Source organism: Lissotriton vulgaris, chromosome 4_1, assembly GCF_964263255.1.
Source record: "Lissotriton vulgaris chromosome 4_1, aLisVul1.2, whole genome shotgun sequence".
Taxonomy (NCBI): Eukaryota; Metazoa; Chordata; class Amphibia; order Caudata; family Salamandridae; genus Lissotriton; species Lissotriton vulgaris.
Window position 1 is genome coordinate 1,820,214,075 of NC_141691.1, and position 19,283 is coordinate 1,820,233,357.

Sequence of the window (19,283 nt, forward strand, 5' to 3'; positions counted from 1 at the left end):
GACAGAGGGAGAGGAGGGAGAGGAAGAGAGACAGAGGGAGAGGAGGGAGAGGTGGGAGAGGAGACAGAGGGAGAGGAGGGAGAGGAAGGAGAGGAAGAGGAGTGAGAGGGAGACGGAGAGGAGGGAGAGGGAGAGGGAGGGAGAGGAAGAGGAGGGAGAGAGGGAGAGGGAGAGGAGGGAGAGGAGAGAGAGAGGGAGAGGAGGGAGAGAGGGAGAGGAGAGAGATGGGAGAGGGAGAGATGGGAGAGGGAGAGATGGGAGAGGAAGAGGGAGAGGTGGGAGAGAGATGGATAGCAAGGCACGGTGAAGTAAGGATGATGTGCCTTTTGGCGCGCTGCGCTGAGAAAAGCGGTCTAACCTGAGTTTAATGTGCAGAGAATGGCTGATAAGTTGCATGATTGTTCCTGAACGGATTTTTGTATAACTCATATTCAGCAAGGCATCAGGTGGACTTTGTGCATGGTTGGAAGGGTTGGCAGTGCGTGCACCCCCCTTGTTGTGCTGTAAATCAATGGGACATGTGTCAATGTGTGCATGGTTACATTCTTGTTTCAGGCACACACCTAACCTTGCTTACACCCACTTTTGCTAGTCACTTTCTTTGTTAGAACCTTCCTGCTTACTCAAATTTGCTTGAAACTGCACCATTGGTACCCCCCAGAACCCCCTGTAGGAGGTTCGCCTCGCTCGCTGCGCTCGCTCGCATTACCGTGTCACAAGATGAAGATTGTCGAAAAGGTGTGTCACCGACGTGGAAAGTTTGGAAAGCTGTGGTCTAGTGGAATATCATAATGGAATGGACTTTGTGCAAGAAAACCAAATATGAGGACATCTGTATGCCTTACGGGTCATTCGGGACTGTCATATTTCTCTGGATTAGGTCAGGATCTGATCCCAGATCTTTTGTCACCTTATTGTGCCAATGTATTTAAATGTCTCTCCAGCAGCAAAAACAATGGCCGCCCTACACAAAGGGAGCAATTAACAGTGCTTTCCTTAATTCCTGAGCAGGAACGGGTGGGGATATAAATATGCATTTTTTAAATTACTTGCAACGCTGCACCAAGGCTGGGGACATCTCAAGCCCACTGAACAAAGGAGGAAGAACAGGCACCGGAACCCAACACAAGAGGAGGCTCCTCTTGGAACTTTTGATGGGGAAGGCCCTGAGAGTGATGTAGGCAAGGGGCAGAGCTGATACTCCAGAAGCAGAATCAGTCCCCCATAAAGTACATCACCTTTAAGGAGAAGATGTCTGCTAAAATGAAGCTCACCACCTGGAGTAAAATTAGTGCAAGACCTTCTGAAGCAACCCAACGGGGTCGGAGTTATGGCCATTTTAGTATTGGTGACCGTTGACATGTTGGCTCTGCGCATCAGTTAATGATTACTCGCGGACAAGGCCCAGGGGCCAGTGCAAGCGCCATAATTTATAGAGGAGAGTGTGTGCGTGGGGCCTCCTCCCCCATGAATAGATTGAACCCAGGGGTACTTTTCTCCCTAGGGGCTGACGCAAGCAAGGGGCTCAGGATCCCAACTCCAGGCCCCAGCACAGCAAAGTCAATGGGAGAGCACAGTTGCGCCCCCCCCAATGGTGGTGTGCTCACCCCTGCTCCCCGTGCCCATGTTCGGGGGACGGCAGTAGGCCTCCACAGACAAAACTTCCTGCCTGCACGGAGTGACAAAAGCAAAAAGAGTAGATGATGTACAGAAGGCTGAACAAATCAAACATTCAATCCCAGTTATTGATCTGGGTTAAATCCATTGATTTTTTGCTCACCACACCACCCCAGTTGGAACCCACCCTTATTTCAAATCATTCTTGACCCAGCTTCCCATGAGAACATTCAGGCTCGCACTGCCAGGCAAGGTCCTCAATGGTCTACAAAATAAGCATCCTGGGACCAGTTTCAGGGTATCATCCCTCATCAGCCTGGCTGGTTTCAATCCAGTGGCATAGTGAACACAGGACCCAAATCTAGACAGGCCCTTCCCACTTGGGGTGATTAATGCAAAAAGAACAGGTGATGGATGGGATGATGAACAAATCAAACATTCACCCCGTCACAGATCTAGGTTAAATCCATCTTTTTGTGCTCACCAGCTCACTCCAGTTTGGACCTAGTCACATGCAAATCGGTGTTGACCCTGCTCCCCATTGCAAAAGCCCAGCCCGATTAGCCAGGCCAGGTCCTCCTTGGACTGGAATACAAGCATCCTGGGACTGGTTTCAGGGTATCACCCCTCATCAGCCGGGCTATCTTGAATCCAGAGGCATAGTGAGCAAGTGACCCATGTCTGGGCATACCCTTTCCACATAGGGGAACAAATTCATAAAGAACAGAAGATGGGCAGAATGATGAACAGATCAAACATTCTCCCTCAGTCACTAATCTAGTTTAAATTCATTGTTTTTGTTCACCATGCCAGGGACCAGTTTCCCGGATGATAACGGGTCCCAGGATGCATGTTTCCGATCCAGGGAGGAAATGGCCCGGCAGTTTGGGCTGGACTGTTCCCCTGGAGAGCAGGGTCAAGATTGATTTGCAAATGGCTGGGTCAAGTTGGGAGGGCTTGGTAAGCAAACAAACTATGGATTTAACCCAGATCTGTGACTGGGGTAAATGTTTGATTTGTTCAGCATTCTGTCCATAATTTGTTATTTTTGCTTTTGCTGCATGGAGCAAGCAGGGGAAAATACAGCAGCTGGCTCCCACACTGAATACAAGGAGTGCTGGGTGGGTGGGGAGCAAGAGGGGCACAAATCACTAGAGATGGGGACGGGAAGCCTAAAGAAGTCCAGTACCCTAGCTCCCAAGAACAGGTATTTAATACATTGGGGTAGCTGTTCCTAAGAAATTAGAAAGATGTGAGCAGAGAATACAGGAAGGATGCTTGAGAAGTTTCCTTGTTAGGAAGTGTTGCCCTCACACACCTGTGAGGGTGCCATGCTTCATCATTGGGTGTTTTGCTCCTCGTGGGGTAGCCACTGCAATACCCCACAGGCCCCACAAGAGGGCTCTTTGGTAGAGATCTTTTAAAGTAAAAAACGCTGTAATGGTGAGTGCAAGTGTGTGGAGTGGGTAAGACAGTGGATCAAAAACACTAGTGTGGGACCTAAAGGGAGATAAATATTCCTGGATCCCCTTGGTAAGGTTAAAAAACAAAGGCCTTACTGTTACTTCCCAGCAATGAGGAGAAACAGTTTAGTTGTGAGTGCAAGTGATGTGGGTCGGGTCGACATGTTTTACACCCTATTGGCACAGGAGGGATCCACTGTGTTTCAATAGGAATGAGTGATGACCTAAGTTACTACTTGCACTTAGACAAGTATACAGGTGGGTAATCCATAAATACCAATACCTTTACATTCTCATTCCTGAATCTGGGTAGGGATAGATTTGTATTACACAATCATGCAGTCCCAATGAAACACCGTGGATTCCTCCTGGAGAGTGGTATTAGTTTAGATGGTCAACCAACTTGCAAAATCATGTGTAAATAATCAAAGTGAAACAAAGTAGTACTGGCTATGTCAGATAACCCATGCCATAGCTCTGTGGTCGGAAATGTGTTTCCTATTTCTAATATTGATGTATTTAGAGTAGAAAGTAAAGCAGCTTTGTTGAGTCATCAGTTTCCTTCCTCCTTAGATCTGCAGCTCCATCCTAGGGTATTTCAAAGACTAAAAGCTTGTCTGAGAATGCCATGGTGAAATATTCTTGCTCCGGGAGAGAATACTCTTCTCCAGCCTTCTGCTAAAGAACTTGGTGTTGCAGAGGCTTGAACTGTGGATGCCTTCTCTATGTGGTGGCTTGCAGGTTTCCTTTATGTTTTCCCACCCATTGCTCTCTTCCCAAAGGTACTCCAGAAGATTCAGGAGTAGAGGGCTCATGCAATCTAAGTACAACCCTTCTGGCCAGGGAAAATTATTTTTCACTGTTAAATTGGTATGTTAAATCGTTTTGATAAAGGAAATGTTCACCCAGAAGTTGCTTGGTGCTTAGTGATACATGATGACATGATGTAGAAATAGAAGAGGGGGTCATAAGTCTGCTTTAAAAAGCCAGGTTCTCAGATACCTCCCAACAGATTCAGGATCTTCTTCGTGATGGAGATGATTTGGAATGGAATTCCAAAACAGTGATGCATTAACTAAAAAAAATGAATATAAAAATATAAACATATTTATATATATTGGTGTAAACAAGAGGTTAGAGTGGGCAGTTCCTAAGGAGCATGATGGCATGTACTTTCCAATCCGTTACAAACTGGGGGAATGTTCCACTGAGAGCCTTAAATAGTAGGCACCGGTTTTGAATTGACTTGCTGTTTTATTGGTAACCAGTGCATTCATTTCAGTTCAGGAGTTGCATGCATGAATTTTGTCAGTTTAAATATTAAACGTGCTGCTTTGTTCTGGTGCACTTGTAATTCACACATGTGTTCTAAGTAAATGGTGTTGGCATAGTACAGACTGGACAATACAGTAATTAGAGTAATAATTTTCCTGGCCTTCAAGGGTAATAAGGATACTACTTTTATTAGCACGTTGAGCAGGAAGATATTTTTCGGACACTACCGATCCAATCTGAGCTTTAATGGAGAGGTACTCTTTATGATGACTTCAAGTCTTTTGGCAGAAGTTGTGGGCGCTCGGGAAATGCCCATTTCCTAAAAGGCAATATAGATGACTCCATTAGTTCACTTTCTAGTTTAGGATGACTCCCTCCATTTTGTCAGAGTTTAGATCAGGTGCTTTAAACTCATCCAATTCTTAATAAATTAACATGATGTTCTAAAATTCAATGTGTGTGCATGAAGTATCATGTAAATGAATCAATATTTCGTTGTCGTCGGCATACTTGTAAAGCCTTCATCCCCTTTCAGATAGGTCTTTTTATTTAGCAATAGTTTCGAGAACGAAGTTAGCAGAGGTCCCGGGTTACTTAAAACGACCAAAGCTATCCAATGTGGCATCAATTCTTCTATGGCTAACAGGTTGGCAATTAGAAAGCATATCAGCAAGAACCTCATTAAAATTATCGCCGTTTTAGCGGCAGGAAAGTGCCTCTAAAACAGCGCTAATGGGCTTGCTAATATGCGTTATAGAATTCTAATGGAAGCCCAGGTTAGATGTGCAGGACGTCTAACCTGGGATCTAACAGGATTGCTAATATGCCCCTAAGAGATTAAAAAATCTTGGCTATTTAGAAGACTTTTCCTCAATATTCAGGGAAGTGGCCTGACTAATAGACATTTTCTAGTGATGTTTTTAGGATATTAGATATCCATAGAGATGGCTTCCTGAAAGTATCCATTTTTACATTGAAAAGTGAGTGGACAGCCCTTTAGGCATTTGGAGATCATGTTCGTTTTTCATCTGAATGAATGAAATGAAATGAAAAAGAATTTCTAAAGCGCATGGCTGCCCTTGAGCGTCCCAGCGCTACGTGTACACACAGACAGACCTCCTCTGAACCGCATCCCGAGATGTTAGTCATTTTGGGGGAAAAGGAACGTTTTCAGAGATTTTCGGAATCTGGTCAAGTTAGGTTCTTTCCTCATTGATGTTGGGAGGGAGTTCCATAGCTGACCCGCATTTATTGAGAAGCGGCGTCCTCCGGCCCTTGCTCTTTTTGCTCTCGGGATAGCTACCAGGTTTTCCTCGCCAGAGCGGAGCGTTCGTGATGATTTGTAAGGGCGGATCAGATCTCTGAGGATCGGAGGGCCTGTGCCTTGGAGGACTCTGAACACTGTACAGAGCGCTTTGAATTTCACTCTCGCTCTTATGGGCAGCCAATGGAGTGCTTTCAAGGCCGGTTTCGCTGACGTTCTTCTGGGTGTATTCGTCAGCAGTCTTGCGGCTGCATTCTGTGCCCTCTGGAGCACGTTCAGGGTGTATTCCGGTGCAGCCAGGAAAAGGGCGTTGTTATAATCCAGTCTTGACAAAATAAGGCCCTGTACCAGCAATTTCCTGGAGTCTAGTGGGAGTAAGGGCATAACTTTCCGTATTGAGCGGAGCAGCCCATAGCAACACCCTGCGGTTTTTTTCGCCTGAGTGTGCATCGACAGCTCCGGTTCAAGCCAGACGCCAAGACTTTTTATGGATCCCTTCGGGGTCGGAGGATCTCCTAAGCAGGCCGGCCACATACATTTGGGGAGGGAGGTGCAGAGATTTCCCAGCAACATCACCTCGGTTTTGGAGGCATTAAGCTTGAGTCTTGAGTCGGCCATCCATGCCATGATGTTGGTAAGGCAGGCGGCAAACTTCTCACCATGGTTTTCTGCGAGCGAGAGCGAAACAATCAATTGGGTGTCATCCGCGTACGTTGCGAGTTTCACTCCAAAGGGTGCGACCTCCCCCTCCAGTGGGGCCATGTAGATGTTAAAAAGCGTAGGGCTCAGTGATGAGCCCTGCGGGACACCACACTGAAGGGGGGTGGGCACTGATCTATTGTTGCCCTCGCACACTTGATATGTTCGATCACTCAAGAATGACGTTAGCCAGGTGAGCGCCAGGCCTCTTACTCCCAGCTCCTCCACCCGGTGGATCAAGATCTTGTGATCCACCGTGTCAAATGCCGCGCTCAGATCCAGGAGGACCAGGGCTGCTGATCCTCCTGAATCTAAGATGCACCTGCCCTCTTCTACCATGGTGATCAGCGCCGAGTCAGTGCCCTGACCGGGCCGAAAGCCAGTCTGGGTGTGCCGTAACAACTTGTTGGATTCCAAAAAGGACGAGAGTTGCCGGTTAACCCATTTCTCAGCGATCTTTCCCATCCCTGGCAGTAAGGAGATTGGCCGAAAGTTGGACAAATCGGCGGGGTCAAGGCCCGCTTTTTTTAGCAGGGCTTTTACTATAGCCTGCTTCCAACTGGGGGGGACCTTGGCGGCGGCAAAGGAAGCGTTGAGTAGATCTACTGCCGGACCCGCTATGACATCCGTAAACTGCTTTAGGATGTACATAGGCATGGGATCCGTCGGAGAGCCACTTTTTTGCGCGGCCAGCTCTTTACAGAAAGCTTCCCTAGTGATCGGGGCAAACTTGTCTAACACGACTCTATCAGTGGCCAGACAGCTCTCCCCTAAGGGCGGGCTCTGACGGGGCAAGGGGAGGCCGGCTATGATGTTTTGGATTTTCTGGTCAAAGTACTGGGCCAGAAGGTTACAGCGGTCCGTACTCCCCTCTGAGGGTTCTGGAGATACTGGAACTTTGAGCAGCTCTTTGAGAATTTTATAGGTTTCCCTTGAAGAACTGGCTGATGATTTTATCCTATTTTCAAGGTAGGCCGCTTTGGTTACATTGCGTGCCACTTTATACGTTCTCATGGCTGCCCTGTACTCTTCTTTGGAGTTTCCTGCCCAGTTTTTCCGCCAGTCACGTTCTTTCTTTTTACAAATTTTTCTCAGAAGACCCAGCTCTGGGGTGAACCATAAGGATTTGGGGCCCCCCGTCTTCCTGTTGGCTATTTTCAGGGGAAGTACCGCATCTAAGGCTGTGCTGAGCCATTCGCAGAAAGCCTCATCTGCCTCTATAGGATCCCTATTAAGCACCGGGATGGTATGTGTCAGCTTGTGTGTAAGATCGCTGACCGGGAGTTTCGACCATACCCTTACTAGTACTTGTGCTGTGGCTGCCGGGGGAGGTGGGGGAGCTGTAACAAAACCCATTTGAAAGGGGATCAGGAAGTGATCAGTCCAAGGAAGAGGCAGGGACGGTGACATGGAGAGAAGGGGAAGATTAGAAAACACCGTATCCAATAAGTGGCCCTTGACGTGGGTGGGCTCCTGATTATGGAGGGTGATGTTCCCCAACCCAAGTTCGGATCTTAGGTCATTTGCAACTTTATCCTCCGCTGAGTCGAAATGTAGGTTTAAATCTCCAAGCAGGAGAAAATTGGGTGCCGACGCTATTAGCATTGGGGCCTCTTCAAGCAGAGAGTTCACAAACTGCTTGATATTACCCGGAGGCCGGTAAATCAGCAGCCCCGACAGTGAGTCGTTGGGGGACAGTTGAATCTTAAATCTACAACTTTCCGCATCCTTGATAGACCCTTCAGCGGCCCTACATGTCAACGTGTCTCTATATATAATGGCCAGCCCGCCCCCTCTGCCTCGCGGTCTGTGCAGGCAGAAGATACAAAATCCGGGGGGAAGAGCGTTCGCCATGTCGAAGTCCGAACTGTCAGATGTCCATGTTTCCGACAAAAATAGCACATCAAGCTTATGATCCAAAATCAGATGGTGGATGTGTAAGGAGTGCCTAGGTAAAGATCTACAGTTCAGGAGGGCTAGTCGAAGTGGTTCCCTGGGGGGGGGGGGCATTCTGTGCCTCTTTACTTTCCGTAGTACATAGATCGCAGACTTTGAAAAGCACATCCATCCTCAATCTCCTCGGACAGAGGCAGGAGGCTTTGGGGCAGAGAGACAAAAGTTGTTCTTGCGAGTATGTGAGAGGCCCTCGCTTTGCTTTGGGCAGCATGTCTGGCCCTAGGTCCGTACGGGCCCGGACGGGCCCAGACGGGCTTGCCTCTGGCGCGCCTCCGGCGCGCCATCGGCGCGCCCGCTGCGCCCGCCCGCTGCGCGGACGAGTGAGTGCGGCCATTTATGAAGCCATCTATGGTTGGTCACTCATTTCTTGTGAATCTTCTTTTGGAAGCATTTGATGAGTCATACTCCAATCCAATCATGGGACTTGTAATTAGTTTGTTGTGGGCTTCAAGGTCCCTTTTTAAAACTTTTAAATCCCAGTGTCATTGTCATTTTCAACCCCCAAAGTAGTATTTTTATTAGCAATAACATCAGCTACAAGCTAGGTGAGGTTTGTTCATTAGTTATAGATGAAACCTATTCAAAATGTCTACAGATAACTTTACTCCTAGAACTAGTCCTGTGTTTATACTAAATGAAAATATGGGACATTATCCTCCCAGTTTTCTCTCAGAATACATTGAATCTGAAGTAAGAGAAAATACGGAAATTGGATGTTAATAGAACCCTCAGGATTTTTGTTGAGAGAACAGAATCTTTTTCAAAAATTCCGCTCTTTCTTAGTGATTTTTGGTTGAGGTTGTAAGGGAAAAGCATCCTCTGTTACACTACCTAGATGGATGAAATCTGCACTTATTTCTGCTCATAAGACAGTAACTCAGGGTGTACCTTTAGGCATTCCTGGTTGGTTTACAAGAAGGGCAACATCATTTTTGGAGGTGGGAAAAGTTATCAGAGATTGGTAAATCTTCTACTTGGCTTTTCCATCACTCATTTGTAAATTTAAGAGGTTAGATGTAAGTAATTGGGCCACTGGTTGATGGGGTGAAAATCTTCTTAAGCTGCAACTGCAATTCTTCTCAGGGGGAAATCGCAAGCAAACTCCAAATTAACCTGTGTTCAACCCCCTTGGTAGCTTGGCACAGGGAAGTCAGGCTTAACTTAAAGGCAATGTGTAAAGTATTTGTGCAGCACTTCAAACAACAAAACAGTGTAAACAAAATAAAACATACCAGATTAGATGAATAGAGCTCAATTTAATAAATACAAGACCAAACTAATCAGTAGAACCATACATATTCAATTTGAAAGATTTTGGTGAAGATAGCTCTAAAAAGCACAAATTACAAACTGTGGATATCTTGTCAAACCAGACTGGGAGAAACTCACAAGATCAGGCTAACCATGATGGAGCGTTGGCTGGCCGCAGGGACCCAGTTTGGCCTGCCAAACCAATTACCATAAATCTTGTTTAGTAAATCTTTGCAGGCTCCGCAGCGCAGATGTGTTGTGCAGCTGAAGCGATGCATCAGTTCCGTAATGGGGTGAGGCTGCGATGCAAGGGTCTGCATTGTCGTTGAAAATTCTGTCGACAGGGCCTGTGATGATAAATTTGGCATCTATGATGCGGCGTGCAGTCGTGACAATGTGTCGGTTCCAAAGAGCTGTGAGGCTAAGATGCAAAGTCAGTCATCGAGGCTAATATCAATGAGGGATGCAGGAGCCTGCACTTTGGGTGCTTCATGCAGTCAGGGAAATGCAGTGGTTCTGAAGAGTTGCGATTAAATGCGTGTCTTTGCAACAAGTCCAAACCATGCAGCCGCAGCGGTGCATCAGTTCTGCTTGGGTTATGCCAAGCAGCAGAGGAGATGCTTCAGTTCTACTGGATCCACAGAAACTAGCAGAGCACCTTAAGCTTGGGGTGGCACTACTTGACAGGTAGACTTATAGAAGGCCGAGTCCAAGTGCCAATGCAAAGTTGTTGGAAGCCTGTTATGTTCCTGAGGTTTCAAATCAGGAGACCGTTCTGCTAGCCTTTGGAGTTACTCTGGGTGCAAGAGATGCAGATACTGTCCTTCTCATCCAGGCAAGAGGGCAAGAGGTCAGCAGAACAAGGCATCAGTTTCTGCAGAGCAGCAGTCTAGCAGAGTAGTAGTCTTTGTAGTAGCATTACAGTCCTTCTTCCAAAAGTGTACTGAACTGTTGGTGTATGAGGTCCAGTATTCATAATCACTTGTGCCTTTGAAGTGGGGAAATAGCTTAATGGGGCTACTCTTTGAAGTCCCCAGGCATCCTGCGTTCCCTGTACTGGCTACAGACTAACTACATGTTGTATGTTGCCCTTTGTGTGGAGGCAGGAAACGGCCTATTCAGGCGCAAGTGGAGATATACCCAGCTCTATCATAACAAATCGTAAGAGAGGGTCCGAGGGAGGTGTTTAATGACCAAACAGGCTAATACCCCCTGTGTAACTACCTAAATAACAACAAAGCCTGTAGGTCGAGTGGAGCTGAGATATGCCATTTTAACGCACTTCACTTTTTTTGAATTTCTTGCACTGCACATATCAGTCCCACTATCAGGACTTACAACTGTGGTAACCATACCTTGGTCTTGTGATGCATTGCTGATATCTAACTGGGTGATTGCACACAGACCTGGTTTTGGAAGTCCTAGATGATGAGGCTCCGCCATCAGGTGGGCTGATAGGACTTAATCAGCAACAGTTGATAGTCTTTTTTCAAATTTTCCTGTGCATTTCTTACCAGTGTTAATTGGCATATCTCAGCTCCACTCGACCTACAGGCTTTGTTGTTATTTAGATATACCCAGCTCCTCATTCCCAACCTACCAGTCATTGCGCACCCTGTACACTTAACCTCCCTTATTGTGTGGCTTTCTAGGAGGAATACACAAAGCCCAATTATCAGCTACACCCAATCATGACACAAGACAGGCTACAGGCACCAAATTGTGATTCTGATTCTGGAGACACCAAAAATGAACTGTTAGTGTATTTCCATTTGGAAATGACACTTATAAACATTAACAAGGCAACTACAATGTTATACTATGTGAGAGATAGGTATGCTGTAGTGAAATATAAATGTAAGAGTTTTTCATTATCAGGATATTTAAAACTTATATGTTGATGTTCAAATTGTAAATACATTGCGCCTTGCCCCCTGAAAAGTCTAGGTCCTACCCTAGGGATGACATTATATTAAAAATGAAGGTTTGGACCTAACAAAGAGTTTATTTTGCCATGTCACGAGTGGAATTTAAAACACACACAGGGGCTCGGCAGTGGTAGATCTGATACATTTGTAAGTGCTGCAGGGCCACTAGTAGAATGTAATCTACAAGCCCTGGGCAGATGTAGTGCCCCTTTACTAGGGACTTATAGGCAAATTAAATGTCAATTGGGTATATGCCCATTTAACATCTTTTAAGGAATACTGGTTAGCAATGGTACAGTGCACACAGACCTAAAGTCAACAAGAACAGATTCAGCTACCATATGAGGAGTGAAGGCAAAAGGGGGTGACCCTGTAGAGAGGAAAAGGTCCAACGTTGGACATAACCCTGAATCTTTCAAAGGGTCTAGTAGAAGGTGAACTTTCTTGTGCATCTGCAGGTAATTTGACATTTATTTTTTTTCTTTCAATAAATCTTTGTGAGCATACAAAAGGACAGTCATATTTATGGATACCTGCATAGTAGTAAGGATTGGCATATTCTTAGTAAGTTAGTCCTGTGATAAGGAAGACTGAATGGGGATGTAGTGACCTAATTACTTTCTGATAATTTTCACTACTCCTAGCCCAAGTCCCCCTCATCACAGTCCAGTATCCCTCCTCTCCACCATTTAAGCTGTTACTTATGATGTTTTATGAAGCTTTAAAACGTTAGGCAATTACATCAAAAGAGAACTAAAATGGCCCTTAGTACATAGAATGAAAAGAAAAACAGCCTAGCTCAAGGTTAGGACATGCTCATTCGGTTTGGACTGTAAACAGGCTAGAAGTAATGAATATTATCAGTGATTTATTAGGTAATTATTTTTTTATTCTGTAGAACAATCTCATTAGCCACAGAACCCCCAAAACCCTAAAGAATATCTGAGAACCAAACATGTACATTAGTGTTTTCATCATTTTTCTCTAGGTTTGCCTAACTGGTATTGTTGTACTAAAATTACCACAAACTGAATTAGTAGTTTTCATTTCAAAGCAGAAATCCAGCTATGAAAAGTGTCAAAGTAAATTGACACCGGGGAGCTCTGCCAACATCAATTCAGAAGGCTTCCAGCCTGTGCACCCTACTTGGCAGAACACTTTCAATTCAATTCAATTCATTATCGCTTTATTCGATTGTTAAAAGCAATCATAAAAGCATACATGATTAACAAAATTAATACATTTCAATTCACTTCAATACATTTACAGTGTCATTATGCAATAATACAGTATCTTGACAAAAAGGGTAAAAAGAGTATATACACAGTAATTCATGAATACCAAAATTCCATTTAAAAATGATTTCTCTATTTAAAAAATACACTATGTGATCATTGATTTTCTACAGAAGATCACTTTTTTCAGGAATACTGTAATTACAGCAACAGATCGAAGATTGTCCAGATATTGAGAAATTAACATGGCCAAACGACATTGACGCAAGCCCATCTCTCTCAGTAAAGGTAGTAGGATTCTAGATCTGAGAGATCCATAAAATTTACAAAATAAAAAGACATGCATAGTAGTTTGGAGGGCCGAATTATCACAGGGACAAGGCTGTAAATCTTGCGACCAGTCATTTACAGTTGGAAAACTGACCAGCCTATGGAAAATTCCAAATCTAAAACGGGATAATAAAAATCTATCATAGTTGTTAGGGACATAAACCAGATAGGGTTGAAGATTAAAAGTCGTTAATAGCAATTGATGTTGCAGGACAGTAGGTTTTAAAACCTCTGTTGACATTCTTAAGAAATCCAAAAGAGACAAACCCTCCTTTCTCAAGTCTTTTCGTGAGATGGCTGACATAGTAAGGGGATTTAGAAAGTACTCTAGCTTTCCGATATCCGTAAGAAACTTGCACACATAGCTCAGCCATGGTATCCTCATTGCTCCTTCTAATTTCAGTATATCTGACTAAATATCTCTATTTAGCTTGGTTTCATCCTTGGTCCACAGCCTGTGCCACAAAAGCACAGGCTCAAGCTTGATTTAATCAGATATAAAAGGGAATCCTAATCCTGCATGACAATTATAAATAGGAGTACTCTTAGGTACTGCGAGGATAAATTTCAGAAACAAATTTTTAACTACCTGCATAGGGGCAGGGTCACAGAAACCCCATATCCCACTCGCATAGGTAGCACCAGATACGTATTTGGCTTTATAGATCTTTATTAGCTCAACAGGGGGTCTAGTACCTAATTTTTTAGCAAAGGTTTTCAGGGCAGCGGTCGAGTGAACCATTGCAAGTTTTTTAGCTAGTACTTCCTGACCCCAGGTATCGTTCTGGGTAAACAAAATACCTAGGTAGGATAATTGCTTGGTAACCTCAAGCTTCTGACCTGCGATAAAAATGTCCCTCTTGGTCTAACAATCCCGGCCACAGCGCATGATGAATGTTTTTGAGGTATTGACCCTTGAACCCAAGTCCTTCATAAAAAGGGCAAAACTATCCACCACATGCTATAGTCTCACTTGAGTACGAGACATTACCACAGCGTCGTCTGCGTACAGAAGAGCCAGGATTGGATGGCCAGCTACATGAGGGGGATCTAAACTGTTACTGCACAGAGCTCCCTCTAAACCATTTATATTTAAATTAAAAAGGAATGGAGCCAGTACACAGCCCTGTCTGACCCCACACCTGATTGGGATTTTATCTGTGCAGTCCCCCTTCAGGCGATAGCGGACACGGGCTGAAGCGTCACAATAAAAACGTTTAAGAAAATAAATAATATTATCATCAATGCCAAGTTGTCCCAACAAAATCCACAATTTGGAATGAACCACACAATCAAAAGCGGCCGAGAGGTCAACAAAGGCCAGGAATAAATTCCCCTTTTTACCCTTGTGTACTTCCCGACCAGCATCAGGAGGTTTAGGCCTTGTTCTACTGTTCCTAATCCAGAGCGAAAGCCATATTGCAGATCAGATAATATAGAGTTATCATTAGCCCAGATTAGGAGATGGTCCAAAATTATTCTCCCAACTGTTTTTGTGAATTAATCCAAAAGGGAAATGGATCTATAGCAACCCTGGTTGTGTCTATCCCCTTTTTTAAAAATGGGCAGGATTATGGACTCCACCCAAGTGGGCAAGAATTCTGCAATACAACTTGCGTTAAGCACCTGGACCAAAAGGGGGCCCCACAGAGAAATAATAGCTTTAAAGATATCTATGGGGACTCCGTCCGGGCCAGGAGTCTTACCACCCTGGCTCTTATGTGGTGCTTTCTCAACCTCTTCTAGGGTGAACATCAAATTTCTTGGGGCAGAATGAGGAGTAGGAGTACAAGGAGAGGTTAACAATACCTCACCCTCATATACTTTGGCAAAGTGCCCGATCTAATCTCATTCTGGGATTGCTATCTCTAGTCTAGGGCCAGCCTCTTCCCTAAAAAATGGAGTTCTAATAATCTCCCAGAAGCCTGCACTATCATTCTTTTCAGAGGCTGAGTGGAAGGATTCCCAGGCTTCTACTTTCAGCATGTTCTTTCTTTCTGTAACAGCAAGTTTATATTCTTTCCTGAGTCTCCTAACCTCCATGACACACCTTGGTTTCTTATGCAGTTATTTCTTTAACAAAGCATAAGCTCTAGTGCAGTTAGAGTTGAACCAACCTCTCTTTACTCTATTGTTCTTTGACTGTCTCGTGAGGGAGCTCCTAATTTCATTAGAAATTACTAAAAAAAGATGAGAGGATAGTTTCAGGCATAGAATCTTCCCCCAAACAGATCGCTAGCTCAGAAATGCATTTCCCAATCCCTGACCTAAGAATTTCAGTTTGATCAACCATAGCCCATCGTAAAGAGTAGCCATTAATGCTACCGATAGACAGGTTTTCGCACACTCTATTCCCCTCCTGATCACATCTTGAAGGCGACTTCATTGGGATCAGGATGGTCATAGAGAGCGGAAAGTGATCACTCAATGCAATATCTGAGACCTTAAAAGAATGAATTCTATCAGCTTGTGAATTAGTTATGAGGGCAAAGTCAATAGTAGAAGTGCAACCCCTCCCACAAAATGTAGGTGGTAGGATGGACGGTAACACACAGATTTCATTTATGAATTCCAGATCAAATTTACAAATGACTTCATTGAACTGTTCACCCAACGATGTGTGATTAAAATGTGACGGACACAAGCCATCTTCCCTAGTGACTCCGCATCTGTTATCCTCCGCCATACTGCATAAGGTGCAATTAAAATCACCCACCAAGAGAATCATCAAATCATGCCCAAAGTTTTTACCCTGTAGCGACAGTGCTTTAGACAACTTATTAAGAACCTTTGAAACTTTGACCAGGGGGATATTATTAAATAAATTAACCAGGGCAAATAAAATATCAGAATCCAATACAAGAATCAGGAACTGAAAATATATATCCTTAACAGGCTCTATTACCCTTTTTATGTTCAATTTATTTGACAGTTAAACAGTCAACCTCCCTTTAGCTCTCCCATGCATAACTTCCACTGCTGGGGTATGAAAGGTCTCAAACCCATTAAGGTGGACCGGTTCCCTGCTCCAGGTTTCCTGCAGACTAATCAGATCTTGTGTCTGAATAAAGTCCTCCCAGAGAGGGTTACCAATTTTAGATTTAATACCAGCAATGTTCCAAGAGGTAATATTGCATATGGGTACCAAAGGGGGTGGAACAGGAATGGTAAGCCTGGCACCTACTGATAATATCTCAACCCTATTTGGGCTCACTACCTCAAGCCCATCTTCAGGGACCTCCATTCCCTCTTCGTTAACCTCAGCTCCAGGGATATCAATGACTTTATCCACGCCTTAAAGCTCCAGAGGCCATTTTCTACCTGTAGAGCAAGCCACCATCTGGAATATAATTCCTCAACACTCTAATGCAATTTAAATTCCGTGTGGTGCAAAAGAAGCCAATAAATATACATTTTGCATTCAACCTGTGGTTTTAATGCCATTAACTATGCAGAGACTACAGGGACCACATTAGTCCCCTAACACAGCCTGCATTCACCTGCACATATTGTCAATCATCCGACAGCGCCTTGAGACACTCACAGGAGAAGCAGCTGCACTCTACAAATTCTGATTGATTGATTGAATCAACCATCCCCTGCAATTTTATTAATGTGTTATTTATTATTAACATTTAACCACAGGCAGGGCCATGGACATCCTCGTTTCGGTACAAGAAAGATATGCTGCCCTGGTGTGCTGGAGTGCACACCGCAGACAGGAGGCATGTTAGTTTTGCTTGCACTGCCGCTTTCCCTGCATGAGCCTGTGTCAGATCAGAGGTGCAGCAGAACCGGACACTGGGATATCCCAGCTGCATCCATCTGTGCATGTTCCTGGCTCTGACCTGACCACACCTAGGTCTTTATATAAATATATAAGAAGAACGTGTAATGGTATGTTATCATGATCAGTACAAAATTGGTAGGGATGAGGCTCTCTGGAGCAAACAAATTGAATTTAGCAAACATTTTTCAATCTATTCCTGTATTTGCTGCTAGCAATGTTATTCTATATGTGAGTAAAATTAATGTTATTTTTACAAATGGTTGAAGCATCAGAATTAGACATTTTGTAATGAATTTAAATAAATGGTTGGCGTAGTTGAATAAAGCATTTACAATTGAATTTACAGAAGCAGTTGAATTGTGCAGCTAGCCAAACTCCCAGAGAGTTCCAGCACCACAGCATAGGCTGAATTATTTAATTACACCACAAACAGGAATTGAAAGACAGCCTGAAGAAAAGCCCGGGCACTGGTGCAGTTTTTTTTAATTCTGAAATGGTGTTGCATTTGTTTACTAACATTTTCATTTACTTGACTTCATAATAGAATTCACTTCTTAAGCACAGAGTTGGCAAGATGCACTGAGCCCTGCTGCACACACATTCGTTTCAGTAGATGTCCCATCTGCTGCAATAAAAACCAGAGCAGATTATGTGCTATTCTTATTTTTCAAAAATACATTTTCCATGTGTTATCCGGCATGGCAGATGTCAGCATGCAGTAGATAATTTCGTTACCTCTGCACATGGGAACTGGAAAGTCCCATGCCGCCGTGGTCGCCGTGTTTGCTATGCAGGTGAGCTGCGGGTGCCCGTCCAGTATGTATCCTGTAACGCAGCTGTACCGGATTTTATCTCCCACATCAAACCTTGTGCCGGAGAGGACGCCTTTTGGTGGAACGCCAGGATTCCCGCAGGAACTGCTCTGTAACTCTGCACAAAAATGAGAAAACACAATGCATGCATTATTTAAAAAGCTGTTGACAAAAATGTGAGTTCGCTAAACGCATGCTTTGTATTTTTCTGAGTTGCTAAATGCTTATGCAACCTGTATCCAAGAATGTAATAACGCTTACTGTACTGAATATTATTTGATGCAGTGCAATGTCAAGAATATATTTGGGTTGTATAAAAATCTGTTACTTATTGCTTTTGCTGTTATTGATGGTATGTTTTCTTTTGCTGGTTACAGTAGAGGCTTTTGACAATTTTGACCAATGGATAATTTAGGTATTGAAGGGAAGTGAGTTGACTTTGGCGTAAAGTAGAAAACATGGTCTACTAATGTAGCAAAGAGTATTATTTGCTGATGATGGGGTACATTGTTTTGAATGGGCCGCCATATAACAATAAACATTACTTACATAAGCTCTAAACTTGATTGCAAAAAATATCACAGCTGTATAACAGGGTAATCAATCAAAAATATATTGCCTTAGCTTTGAGAGCTAAAGAGTGGATTTTGTGGCAAGCACATTGAAGGACTGGGAGAATTTTTTTTTTGTGGTCACCCCCATTTTTGGATGATTTTTAGTGCACGTTTTTAGACTCTGGGACCCAGTAAACGTGCTCTGTCCCCTAAAACATGTTACAATTGGCTAGTCTCTGAGAGGCATTGTTAAGTATCCTGTAACGCAATATAATATAAAAGCAGTACTTATTGTGTAATCCTTGTGATAAGGAAAATATGGCTCCAGATCTAGCAATGTAGCGTGACTCAGCCGTGCTTGTGCCTACCACAGAATGAGCAGAAAAACAGAGCTTAGAGACCAAGTGACCATGAAAACTGCCAGAGTTGCGAGCCTGAGACGCAAACCACCACCCTCCCCTCGGTGTAAGATGTTGGGGTGACTGTGGAAGAAGGTCCACAGAGAGCATTAGAGACCTGGTGGGGCAACCTGCAGGGGTAGCAGCGGCCACATTTGGGAATGCCCCAGGGAGGAACAGCCAAAACCACGTTGGCCAGCTTTGCGGAGCCGGGGCAGGGTCAGACATGTGGCAGTGCGGTGTTGGTACCTCTTGGAGTCCAGGCTCTGGGTTTACGAGGGAAGTTTAGGACTCATTTCTACTGCTGAAGCAATACGTATGCAAGATAACAAGGCAGCTGTGAAGTGGGCTGCATATTTGTGGCAGCCTGGACTTTCTCTCTCACATGTATTTTTTTATTAAGCAGCCACAACCATAATGCCTCTGAGCAAAACAGGCAGAGCCACTGTAGTGAAAAGACAGGAACAGTAGAGCCCATAAAACCTACCAAGTATAGTGAGTCTTACAAGTGACAGCCCAGAACTTTCAACTTTGGTAATTACTTGATCTGGCACCATAATGGCATCCAAACCAGATGGAGCTGAGATCTCTGAGGCATCGCTCTTGGTAAACTCTATTAAAAAACTGTGGGGAAACACTTTAGGGGCAAACTGTAAAGAATGGAAAATGTACTTTCTCCTGCTGCTCCCCCTGTACCCTGAGATACTTCAT

At 44.2% G+C, this 19,283-nt stretch overlaps 1 protein-coding gene across 1 annotated transcript in view; it reads right to left on the reverse strand.

Annotated features, from left to right (window-relative positions):
• The window catches only part of CSMD3 (CUB and Sushi multiple domains 3), a 2,596,150-nt gene that overhangs the window by 2,177,538 nt on the left and 399,329 nt on the right, over nucleotides 1–19,283 (reverse strand). The window contains exon 4 of the mRNA XM_086918068.1: nucleotides 17,544–17,738. Coding sequence (XP_086774194.1) covers nucleotides 17,544–17,738 — 195 coding nt within the window. The remainder of the gene's footprint in view (nucleotides 1–17,543; nucleotides 17,739–19,283) is intronic.